This window comes from Glandiceps talaboti, chromosome 1 (genome assembly GCF_964340395.1).
Source record: "Glandiceps talaboti chromosome 1, keGlaTala1.1, whole genome shotgun sequence".
NCBI classification, from domain to species: Eukaryota; Metazoa; Hemichordata; class Enteropneusta; family Spengelidae; genus Glandiceps; species Glandiceps talaboti.
The window spans coordinates 21,237,342-21,251,125 of NC_135549.1; the positions used below are offsets into that span (position 1 = coordinate 21,237,342).

Genomic DNA, 13,784 nt, shown 5'->3' on the forward strand with positions numbered 1-13,784 from the left:
GCATATCTCAAAAACTATAAAAGAGACTCCATTTGATTCAAGTGTCTACCCCATATTATCAGGTGCATACTTTCTTTTAGGACTTTGACACTTGACTTTGACCTTCAAAATCAATTATCAAAATCAATCTATGTTTTGCCTGTCTCTGTGGTATTTATTTAAGCAATAAATCCCCTCCCCCAGGGGATGGTATACCCCAAAGTTTTGACCAGTTTACAGCCTCTAATACTATGCATGAGCTTCCAGTGGGTGCTTTATTGCTATTATATACACCACTGGCCCTCCTGTATTTTGAAATTCTGTCCATACCCAAAAAACAGCACTCTCAATGCGATCATGAGTTCAACCTGACTACTGCGGGATAAAATTGACCCCCTAAGTGTCTAATTTTTGGTATTTTGACAATTTTCAGTGAACCGTGAACAGTATTGTTGGTTGTCTGATCAGTTAAAAAAATAATCCTCCAATTACAGTTAGTGCAGGTTTAAAGATAAGAACAAACTTTATGAAAAAAGTAGATGTCTGTTGTTCAAGTTACATGCATCAGCACTTTACAGAATATATTTCTGAATTAAAGATGTCTATCACAGTCTGATAGGTTCAAACTGACCTATATACATGTCAAATACATTTTATCGGCTTGTAATATGCTAGTAGTAGATTATGGTCATCAAATTCACAAAGTAAGATAATTGAGTAACAAATTTAAGGAAACTTAGAGGTTCAAAATTGAGCATTTAGTGTGCCCCTTTAATACACCATTCTCATAATTTGTGTCGGAAAATGGATATTAATTGAAGTGAAATGTATATGTACATCCTGATGACTTTTTAACCCAAATCACTTAGAAGCTGTGCAGTGAGGGGGGGGGGGGGGGGGGGGGGGGGGGCTGTAACACGTATTAGATTTTACATTACGGTAGGTGTAATTTGGTTAGTACAATACAATACTTGGAAAAACATCAACAAGACTAAGTGCATCCAGGTGCGTACAAGAAATAGTAACTTATGCACAAATGCATATCCATGGGGGGAAATGTGATCTGACTGTCAGTCTCAAATATTAATCATACGTTGTTTATCTCTCATCTAGAAATTGTTCTGGAGTCACCTTGCTTGCCACTAAACCCAGTATTGCTGCTGGAGTTGATCAATTATTAATGAAATCAACAGCGCAGCAAACTCGTACAAGAAGATACTGGTAAGTTGCTGATATACAGAATTTGTATCCCTTGCATATGGCAGTATTTGACACCATCATTTTGCAAAACTCATATTTTTTTAATGTAGATGCATAAGTTCACATGTAAAATTATATTTAAAAAAAAAAAAAATCAAGAAATACTCGTATTTTGAAGAAAAAAACTGTGCACCATAGTCCAGTAGCTATTTGGCTAATGTTTGCAGGAACATGAGAGTGTATGCCAAGCACACAGAAAAAAATTGAAGTCGGCTAAATATGGGTGGGTCGGAACAGCCTTATTTTATTTTTCTGGCCTAAATTTTTTTCTGATTCTGGCCTAAATTGTAAGCTGATTAGTACTGTACAATATAGCACAATACCATTTAAAATGGGGCATATTTGACAGCCTTCTGGCTAATGCAAAAGGCAGCTTAATATATTAATTCTGAAGCTACAGGCACTATCATTTTACCTGGTTATTGAATTTTGTAAGTAATAATAATGCTAGCACACTCCTGCAATGCTGCCAATAAACCCCCCACACCTCATCATCCTTGAAATGCTATAATTATATTTTCATAATTCCGTTTTTTTGAACAGTGAGGTTATAATTATTTCTGAGTCATTCTTTTGATCGTAACCACACCCTATTTATTTATAATTATGAGATAACACCGCGGTGCACATAAATTTTCATAGCTGACATGTCCTGCAATATGGTCCAGGTTTGTATATTGAATTTGTCGACGTAGGTTTATTAGGTGTAATACCATAGTTCATTGCACACTGATAGAATTGTGCATGATAATGGCTAGCTCACAGGTTAACTCTAGAAATCCTTCAGGTTTTACTAGAAAGTCTATTTATACTCTGAAAATAGGTTATTTGGCTTTCTTATTGGGTTATATGTAAAAAAAAAAAAGGGTCATATTTGGGTTTTATGGATTGAATTTAGAAATGAAAACAATATTCTGTGATATATGACTTGTTAGTTGAGGCAGTTGCCCTGAAATTTTGCCAAATAATGCCAGCAGAGCTACATGTATATATAGCCTTACTGTGCATCGTGAAAATCAAAATAGTCCAAACTGTGAGAGGGGAAACCCCAACCCTCAACCCCCACTCCCACAACCTCCTATGACGACTTTGTAGTTGCAGCATACAATGTAGTTAGCACACCAGTTAGTTTCCACCTATTATAATGATTTTGACTTTCTGACTGAAATTTTATACATCCCTGACTGTTGAAACAGTGGCCACCTGTTGACTCATTACATATAGTGGCTCTAAGCAGTCAACGTTTATGTAGTATATATACTCTCAGCTCAAATATCACTTTCTACCTCTAGAGAGAGACAAGGTGACTTTATACATTTTTGGGCCTAATTTTTGCTGCATGTTTAAAAGTCACAGTATTCTACTTGCTCAAGCATACTGAATCATGATGTACAATGGTCGATTTTCCGGTTCCAAGGTGCATTGCGTGAGAGCACGTCACTTAGTCTTGTTTGTCTTTATTATGTTTGAAATAGCATTTTCATCAGGAAATGATGGAAAGACATGTATGATGTTGACCTCTTTGATTATGAGTGATTTTATAGAACAAAGACTATAAACGCCATCAATGATAGCGAGGGGTTTTACAGGTGAACCCAGGGTACGGTCAGGTGACAACCATCCCCCTGAGTATCGCATGCAAACCCCTCAGCGTGTTCACAATGCATGGCATTGTATGAGAGACGCACAGTGCATCTTGAAACCGGCAACAGGTTTATTGACTGAACTGAAACAGTGTCACATTTGTAATGTCATAGAAGGCACTCATTGAGATTAACATTATACCAGAATAGTTTAATCAAGTATTGTCTTATTCAATATAAACTCAGTTCGTGCCACTTTAAACTCTTGCACATAAAACTTAAAATCTGGAAACAAAATGATATTGACAAGTTTTAAGTGCTAGTAATTACTATGAATCCAGTACCTCATATCAACTTCAGATCAGATCAGATATAAAAAAAAGAAATGTTATACCATGAAATGTTTTGAAGCCAACCATGTCAAATTTTGATATATTTCATCTCGCTGAGAAAATACGCCGGATGTAGTTACCACAAAGTCAGATTAGACAACAGGGGAAAGTGTGTATTTCATCTCGCTGAGAAAATACATCGGATGTAGAAACCACAAAGTGAGATTAGACAAGGGAAAGTGATATACATTTATTTCATCTCGCTGAGAAAATACATCTGATCACAAAGTCAGATTAGACCAAGGGTATGAGGCAACAATTCTGGTGTCTATAACAATATTGAATAACATGAATATAGACAACATCAACAAATTCCGTCAAGTTCTTGTTTATCATTATTTCAGTATCTTGAATTGCTAATTAATATCTAATTATAATACACAGAGAAACACATTTAACTCGATCGAATCATGCTGGAATACAAATAGAATATACGGGACGTTGCTGTGTAGTGTACCGATTGAATAGCGCCCCCAACGGTCGTAGAATTTACTTCTCTGTCTTGTCTCGCGATCGCGAGATCGTATGATTCGAATCTTGGAATTTGAAAATTCAACCTCAATTTGCTCAATTTGCTCATTTGCTAAAAAAGAAGGGGTAGGGCACTTTGGTGTTCTTTTTCGTCGTAAGCTTGAAACCACATCGCCCTCGTTCACGGACGCTTTCTGTTTCGGGCAAACTTACGAGTATTTGTTTACTCAGTCAAATGATGTTGTTACGTTTTCTCTTTCATTCAAAGGTATATTTTGAAAAGACACAGATATGACGACTAATGTTTAATTTTATGTAATTTTATGATAATAATATAGACCGGAATCGACTGTGTGTTCGAGCCTACTGCAAGTCTACGGCACCAAATATTGATTAAACCAAGATATTATCAATTGTGTTTTTGTTTATATCCCTCGCAAATGACGCACCGTTTCGGAGCTTCAGTTCATATAATATGCTGTTTCGGCAATCTGTTTTACTGTCCCACAAACGCCACAATGTACTGCAACATGCGAAATATATATCTCACCACAAGAGGGCAGCAGGTGGTATCAAGCTTCGAGAGAAAATTCATGGGTCACATGTTCGATTTGAAGTGTCCTGATTGGTTTATTCGATGCCGTGTCCTACCCCTCTGTATTACAAGTTTAAGCAAGGAATGTGTTTGAGCTCGAGCACGCCAAGCAGCGCAGCGCATCAGCTGTCGCGAGCGCACTAAGCGTCGATTTTGCACCATGTCTAACCTTATATTTCTTTTTCGTTATTCTTTTTTGGAGTCTCCCATATTTATATAAACTTTTTCTGCAATTATTAAAAATGTTTCATTTTTTTAAAAGACCAGAAAGTGTACAAGTACATACATACATATAATATTTTTAATCATTCCATTTCTGGCCTTATACCCAAAATAACAAATATGTAGACATATATAATGAGTTTATTAAAATATACTAGTATAAATAAAGAAGTATGTAAATGTGACTCATAGCTACCTTGGGCCTTTATTACCTGTATCATATCATTATCATTATTGGGTTTCACCAGAATTGTTGCTTCATGCCCCTGATTAGACAAGGCAAGTGATATACATGTACATGTATTTCATCTCACTGAGAAAATACACAGGATGTAGTTACCACAAAGTCAGATGAGACAAGGGAAAGTGATATACAATACATTGCTGTACACAAGTGTGTGCTGTCAGTGCCTTTAGGTTGTTATTAAATCACATGGGAAACAATATTTTTGCCAAGCTCAGGTAAACCCAGCAACTGAGCGGGAAAATCTGGAAAACTGTTTTAGTTGGGAACCCGGTTTCAAAAATTGGTAAATGCTAGTATCTTTCACCCACCTGTCGCTCTTAACAAAAACGCAGGGAAGACATAAAAACACTGTGCGACTGAAATGACTCTCAATACATAATACCTTACTTGCATAGTAAATTCAGGCACTATCATGTAAAATTAATGTTTACATTATCAACTCAGTTACTTCCACATGATATTTATAATGTCACTCCTTATATTATCCCGCAGTGTGAAATAATAATTCAAGCGTAGAAATATACACAAATTCAATAAATGTAAGTCACTTTAATCTTGTAATTCCAATGTCTAGATTGAACTGTTATTTTGATTTGTTTGATTAGGGCTTTGACAATTGGAGTACCAAGACCAGGCACAGGTATGTAACCTTTAATATATATTTCAGTCTGAGAGGACTTTCATTTCCTGCCTTGTACAGATGGTAATTTACGTGAGGATTGTCTTCCTGTTGTAAAGGGCAGCGTTTATGAATGTTTTATTACATTGCCGTAGAAAAGGTAAGAGTGCAACGTTGTACTTGATTATTGGGTGTGAGAGGATCTGAAAGCTCAACCTGGGAATTGTTTCCACACATTATTGTAAACTGGGACCTTTTATTTTCTGTATGAAATAACTGTATTTAATATTACTTGTAACAAGTTCCATGCCATACTTATATGGTTGCGATTTTGTGGTGTATTTGTGTTTATCTGGTTGTCTGACTTTGTGTCCGATTTGTGATGTATTTATCTTACTTTGTTAAAATATAGGGTACATGCCCTTTTGAAATGTGAAACTTAGCAAATAGCTTAGTCACGACTGTTGTTTTGTTGCCCACTCATGGACCTGGGGGTGTATATTATCATGTTGTATGCGTGGTTAGGATGCTTTCCTTCTTGCACACATGATTTACATCACATTTATAATGAGACATATGTGTAGGTTGGTTTGCTCCATATCTTTCCTAAGGATTTCAGTTCAATTTAAGGATGTTAACTTTAGTTAATCTGTCTTATATTTATCAAAAACTGTCTCATATTGTGAGTCATAAATGAAATTTCTCAAGTTTTAATATCTGTTACTGGTAGTAACACAGTGGAAATGTGACACAGAAAACGTATGAACTGTTTATCCGAATTATCTTGTTAATACTTTTACAACAATTACAACAAAATTGGGCTATTTCTTCACTTCAAGATGTGAGACTGGGTAGACTTCCTCAATTTGCCAAGATTCCCCTACTTTATATGTGAAAATATGTTTAATTAATGTAATGTCAGTGCCTCTTGTGAGGCAACTAAAGAAAAAAGCTAAGGATGTACTGAAATCATAGAAACACACACTGTCACATAATTCTGGTAGTAAGAAGAATACGTAAGTTATGCTGGACACCTTTCTTAGAGAGACAAGTGCTAAGCTGGACTATAAAATGTAGAAAGAACCATGTTTGTGGCAGATTGTTAGGAATGAAGCATCGGATTCAGTTAAATGATGATGACAGAAGTAAAATGTGAATGGCTTCCTTACAATCCAAACTACTGACTAAACAAAAACTGGACAGATTTCCTCTTCACACAAACTAAGACATGAATATGGTTTATAAAACTAAGTCAACTGAAAAACAGGCAATTTCCAGACAGTGAAAATTGAAGCTGGGCAGAAACCAGACATAATCCAGACAACAAATTTGGTAAGGGTATATATACATGTACGTAGTGAGTCAAGATGGCAGCTTGGCAAGTTTCCTAAGGCTAGATTTTAGTTTTGGTTTGGGGAGTAGAGCAAGTTTCAATCTTAAATATGCTTGAGTTGTTTCCATAACATGAGTAAAGTTATTGAACTGACACCAGATTTGATATGCCTGCAGCTCAGCCAGTTGCCACTGTATTGTCTTTCAAACATCACCATGGTGATTTAAAAGTAAGGTCATTGTCTTACTTCTAGACATACATGTTCCATCCAGCATTCATAGAGGAAAATCATATCTGATAGCAGTTCTTGTCATTGTATCAATGATGTTGTGATAGACAGTGAAGAAACTGTGAAAATAATATATGTGTCTCTCTCTCTCTCTCTGTATCTCCATAAATGTGACAATAGTTCACAAGGTGCAGTGATAAGAGTGTTTCATCAAGTCAGTTGTCATTCATCTGTCATTACAACATTAAGTGTATGTCTGTGATGTAGTACACTACACACAGATGATAACATCTCCTTTGACATGTGTGGCATATACAGTGCATTTCTACAGAAAGCTTGATATACCGGTAGAAGGATAACTTTGTACGAGTTACTTAAAGAACTGGAATCTGTCCAACACACCAAGAGAACTTGAAACTTTGTATTTTACATTGTTATGGAATTTGTGGTTGTCCATACATGGCCGAGCAGTTAGCTCATACATCTCTTACCACTGCAGTCTGGGTTCAAACCCACTCAGTGCTGACTGGGTTTGATTGGTCATCGGTGGCCAAGTGGTTAGCTTGTACACCTCTTACCACTGCAGTCTTTCTTGGTCCAAACCAGTCCATTGCCAGCTACATTTGATTAAAATTTAGCCAAGTCTGTATGAAAGAAGGATGATGCTCAATTTGAACCAGCCGAACAACACAGGTTGTCTCCGGGTACTCTGGTTTCCTCTTCCTTTTAATATACACTAGGGCACTATTCAGAGGCGGTCATTCATGCAAATTTCCGAAATTATTTGGACAAATAAAGATTATTATTAGTAGTAACACAAAATGCAGACACGTCTGTTTTGTAGAGAAAAAAACATTAAGCTGTCGGTTAACAGTAATACTGTAAGACACATGTTGCTATGACAACTGAATGCACGTTAAGGCATATAGTTTAATTCTAAGTGATACTGGCACAGTGAGATGAGGTCAATGACATGAGAGAGAAATCTTCATGCTAAAACAACATAGACTGAGATTTATTATGTATAATATATTAATTTAATACATCATAAGCAAAATTGTTTTCCTAAAAGTTGTAGACCCTGGTTACAGAAAGGCAGATTTCTGGTAAATCCAAAACTTTCTTGTAAAGTATGATAGGGGGTGTTGGTGTTAAGTATTTCAGGCCAGTACTGGGGTACTAGTAATATTATGAGTAATGAAGTAGTCAGTTAGATTTTATCTATGTGTGGATCTTAATAGACAGACTGGTAAGCACACCTACATATACCAACCACATTTTTAGCTTTAAACTTAGTCAAATTAATTTTTTCAGTTTTCTGGTTAATATGTTATGAAATATTATATGATATCCAAATAATACCATATTTACTACTGTGTAATACATGACATTGTATGTTCAAACACTTTCAAGTGCTGTGCTTCATACAGAATTTCCAATGTAAGTGTAACTTCCTCAGGAGGACCTAGATCATGATCTTAACAATATAAACGCCAAAGGCAACCTGTTTTAAGTAAGCCAAATGAGCCATAAGTACACAGTATGAAGTGCAGGAGTTTCATTAAGGCCCTAGCAACCAGAGAAACTAGTCAGTAACTACTCTCATTTCAGTGGCTACTTTTGTATTTATATCTAAAGAGAGTATTGCCCTTCTAATGTCTATACTTCTAATGTCTATATGCATGGTGTAATATCGTCGCTGACTACGTTAACAACTTAAACCCCTGGAGTGAAGTTTAAATAAGTAGCACAGTAATGTAACATGATGGTCCTCAGTGGCTACTGCATAATGCTTCTTCTTCGATCCAACTCCATGTTATGTCTAACAACTGGTAGTCTTATTAAGCTTAGAGCTCTTACCAGGTACATGTATTCAGATGTGATATTGCAATGACATTATGACACAATTTTGATGTACTAAAAAATCACAGTGTTCTTTTCATATACATGTACTATCAATCTGATTACAATCTGATGTTAGAATATGGCTTGATTTCTTTATTTACCTGTATGTCCGTTTATTGTTGTTTGTTTTTGATTTTGTTGCATTGTAAGTGACTGCTCCCTTCCTACGTCTGACACAATACTATAGGAGTTCATCTTCAAATCTTGCATGTATGCATAGCTAATCAAAATCCACCTTACATGGGATATATGCACACTAAATATCAAAGCAATCTGGCAGCTGGTTTCAGAGAAGAAGTTGAAAACATCGTTTTTATCCAAAAATAACCCCCCAAAAATCTGCTAAAAATAGAAAATGACTCACATCAACTTGGCATGAACAAATCTGAAGAGACTCCACCAAAGGGTCATGTACAACAAATTCAAAGCAATCCAACCACTGGTTCAGAGAAGAAGTCAAAAATATCATTTTTGACAAAAAATATTAATTTTGCTGAAAATAGAAAATGACTGTAATCAACTTGACATAAACAAATCTGAATAGACATCCTAAGCGACATACACACTAAAAAAAAAGAGCACTGGTTTCAGAGAAGAAGATGGAAATAGAAAAAGTTGATTGACAACAAGAAAGATCAACCTAACCTTATAAGCTCCAACCACCTGTTGCTGACCGCAGAGCTAAGGAAAGTCATATAATCTGAGGCAAAATGGTGAGAACCATAATGAATGGGGATCAGTGTGATAAGCAGATACTATGGTAGTGCAGGTATCTTGACCACAGTCCAGACAATGTCAGTAGTGTGCCCATCTAGTCTTTTAGAGGTTTTGCCCTCAGCTCTGCCAATTAGATACACACACACACACACACACACACACACACACACACACACACACACACACACACACACACACACACACACACGCACACACACACACACATACACATTAATTAATTAATACAGTGCCTGTACATATCTTCACTTTGGTGGTAGTAGTAGTAGGAAACAACCAACGCTTTTCAAAAATTATCAATGTGACAGCAGTGGGATATAGTTCTTATCATTGATTCTGTCCCTTTTCATGTCTGACAGCATTTTAATCCATTTTGAACTGAGTGACGGTTATGTTTTCAAGAAAAGGAAATTGAGGAGGGGCCACTTTTCAGAAAACTGAATCAACGAGAGGGTCACATTTTATGCAACACACTAGGTTTGATCCCCTCCCCCCTTGTACTTACTGAAGGCGCCCAACCTCAGTGGTCAGCCTATTATGCCTGTAATGGTTTGGCTGCTATACAGTTAAAAAATATCTATATATAGAAATTTGTCCAAAGGGAGGAAAACTCATCTTTATTTGCTACCCAGGTTTTCAACAATTAAGTGTAAGAGCATTAATATTTCTATGATATCATGTGATCACAACGATATTGGTTTTTGAAGTGTCAGCGTTGGTTGTATGTCTTGAAGTGAAATTCTGTATAACACGTTGTGTGGAAAACCAATCATGATTTTCTGAGTACTTGTTCTCCAGGGCAACAGTATCCTAAGTACTTTAGTGACTAAGATGAGTTCATCGAAAAACTCCGCAGCAATGGCAATAAAGTGCAATTTTTGCATGGTTGACTTTTGCATCATAATGGCCCAAAAACATTTCATTGAAAAAAATCAAATCAGAATAGAAGAGAAATCTAATCAGCAACGAAAAAGTGACAAATAGTCGATTTTCTGATCGCCATGGTAACTCATGAATCATGAATGATTAATTCCTCAGATTAGTTGATTCTTCGTCAAAGATTGGAACGTTAAGAAATTTCACTCTAATCACAAGGGATTATTAATGATCACAGGTACTGTACTGTAATTAGTAGAAACTAAAATGGATAAACATGGTATAGTTTGACAGACATTTTGTTAACACAAGGGGTGAAGTCTTTGAACTTAGATTATTATGTCTGAACAGGAAGCATTAATTTCTGAAAATATAAAACATAATTTATGTAAATGGTGCCAAGTCCGTTGCCTTCATTCTTATTTCTATAGCCATAATATAGGTCTGCAAAATTGTTGTTTTCACCTGTGATAATATAATGTACATATAATTTGGCATGACATGACATGACACGACATGACATATGACCTGATATGACATGATATGACATGACATGACATGCTGTATGCTCCCCAGGGAGTTGAGGAAGACTAAAGGGACGTTGTGCCATTCTGATCTGAGCCAGGGGTAATAATTGTAAAGCGCTTTGAGCACGGACTGTGAAAGCGCTATATAAGAACCCAACATTATTACGTTATTATTATTATGACATGACATGACATGACATGACATGACATGACATGACATGACATGAAATGACACGACACGACACGACACGACACGACACGACACGACACGACACGACACGATACGATATGATATATGATATGATATGACATGACATGACATGACATGACATGACATGATATGATATGACATGATATGATATGATACGACATGATATGATATGACATATGACATGACATGGTCTGATGATATAGCATATGGTAATTATCTAATAATAAAGGTATTTTCAGATACTTTGGATTCTAAAAGTCATGAGCAGGTCATGATTAATACTTAAATTAGATTCGATTTCTGAGAAACACTCGATTTCAAGTCATACCTCATTTGGGTATGTTTTGCTATGGGCCACATTGCCTCATGGGAGTCAGCAGAAATACATAATGATGCAATAGGTGAACAATGAATATTCATGATTGGTTTCACTAAGGATAATAAGCACTAAGGAGTCATGAAAAGTTGATGGAAATGCCTGAAATTCTGGGACTGAATTTCAACATTTTAAGTTTAAGTGAACTTTGTGACATCAATTAGAGATTCTAACGTAAGCAATCTTAGCATGGCATTACATGTATTATTTTAAACTTTGGTTTCACTAATTTCACTTTTCCATCTGTCGATGTCTGAGATAAGTGAAATTCCCCTGACTCTTAGATTGGCTAAATTGCCATCAAGTAACCTTAATTGAACAACAATTGTCCTAAAAACCTGTTATTTTTGTCCCTAAAAACTATTTGCCTATATCATGCAATCTTAGCGTTTTATAGACATGAAATAAGCTATATTTAGTTGTATATTGTGCGTCATATCAAAGAAGGCAGGTAGGAGTACTTTAAATTAATGTCATAACAGAGTTGAATAATGGTCCTATTAGAGTTACCAAATGAGAGCATTAAAATAATAGCTCTATAAATTATCATGTAGAAAAACCATTAAAACATTTTTGTTACTGGTACTTTTTCTACCTTTGTGTGTTTTACCTCAATTCCAGAATCTGCTCGCAACAGTAAATGAAAAACAAATCACCTACGTAGAGTAATGCATTCGTGCATGTTCTACAAAAACTTTGGAACTCACTTCCATTTTAAATTCGCCAGGCTGCTAACCCTGGGATTTTTTCAAAGTGAAACTTGAGACCCATTTGTTTAATAGAATTATGTATTTGGTGTGGTTTCAGTTTTCAACACTATTGAACAGAACAGTGCTGAGCTGTATAGGTTGGTGCTTTTATAAATTTAGTTGAGAAATCAGTTGATTGAATATTGACATTAAGTCATTGGAAGATGGCGTCTTTTATTTTCTGATTAACCCCTCTCAGCGGTCAGTGACAGCTGAGCTGAGCAGAAAGTAAAGGAGAGGTTGGTAGTACATATAAACTGTAATTTTATATGTACCCAAAACAGATTTTCTTGACGTTGTATGTACATCATCTGTTGAATTATAAACAAAACTCGTAACTAACTTTGTTAAACTGCCATAACAGTTTATCTAGTAAAACAATTTAAATGGTTAATCAAGGTTGCCTGTTTAGTACACTATAGTTTGTTTTTCGTCTGTCTTTAAATGCAATGTTCTCAATAGATACACATCAGATCTGACATTAAACCATAGTACAGCTGCCGCCATAGTTTATGACAGTAGTGTTGTCAAAATGGATTTTGTAAAGTCTTAACATTGTCATGTATTCATCATTTGACGTAATTACTGGACCATTGCACACCAAGCGATTCTAGTGGTACTGTTTTATAGCTGTGATTTATACTGTAATCGTTGGCATCCCAGTGTCTTATAGATATAAATCTGTACGATCTACTGGCATCATAAATTATTGACTCTGAGTTCTCACTGCTATACTTACAACGACCCATATATAAGATTTTGATACAGACGTTTTTATCCACCTTCCAGAAACAGGCACAAAGTGATGTTTGTTCTCTGATTCTTGTATTATGCATAACGCAAAATAAAGAAAAACTAGTACAGTGTGATTATTTTGTTATTTTATTTGACACAATACAACAAGGGCTCCAGGTGCTTTTGTAACTTCAGAGCGCCCTCGTGTTAAAGATAGAGTGTAGTTTAATTATGAGCTAAGATCGACAGAACTCAAACCAGATATTTATAAATAATACATATTTAATGATTTGATAACATAATTCATGGTACCATGCACAAGCAAAGATGTTGTCTTTGAACAGAAAATATGTGGATTACGATATATACCCTGGTCATTCTACGTCATGAAAATCCATTTCTACGTTATTGATTCTGCGGTGCTCGAAATATGAGTCAAAACATTCTAAATCGCCATTATTTTGCATGATTTATGCTTGAGGGAGTATAATTATGTTATTCTCTAATATTTTTCTTCATTCAGTCAGAAAATTAATACTTGTGACCTAAGGGTTTTGTCACTACGAGTTGCTAGGAGAAGGCCCCTTAGGTAACTTGTATTTTCCTCAGCAGCATGAAGGAAAATATTGGGGAATAATATCTAGTTAAAACATAATACTAAACGTGTTTAGGAAACTGTTATTAAATTATGCTACCAACTGTGCTAACAATAGTAATATGCTAGAATTGAAAACAGGCAT

General features: G+C 35.7%; 1 protein-coding gene across 1 annotated transcript in view; it reads left to right on the forward strand.

Moving 5' to 3' along the window:
• The first annotated feature begins 663 nt into the window (after positions 1-663).
• LOC144434262 (mitochondrial mRNA pseudouridine synthase Rpusd3-like) overlaps positions 664-13,784 on the forward strand; it is a 41,437-nt gene continuing 28,316 nt past the window's right edge. The window contains exons 1-3 of the mRNA XM_078122719.1: positions 664-683; positions 1,093-1,200; positions 5,355-5,389. Of these exons, the coding sequence (XP_077978845.1) occupies positions 664-683; positions 1,093-1,200; positions 5,355-5,389 (163 nt within the window). The remainder of the gene's footprint in view (positions 684-1,092; positions 1,201-5,354; positions 5,390-13,784) is intronic.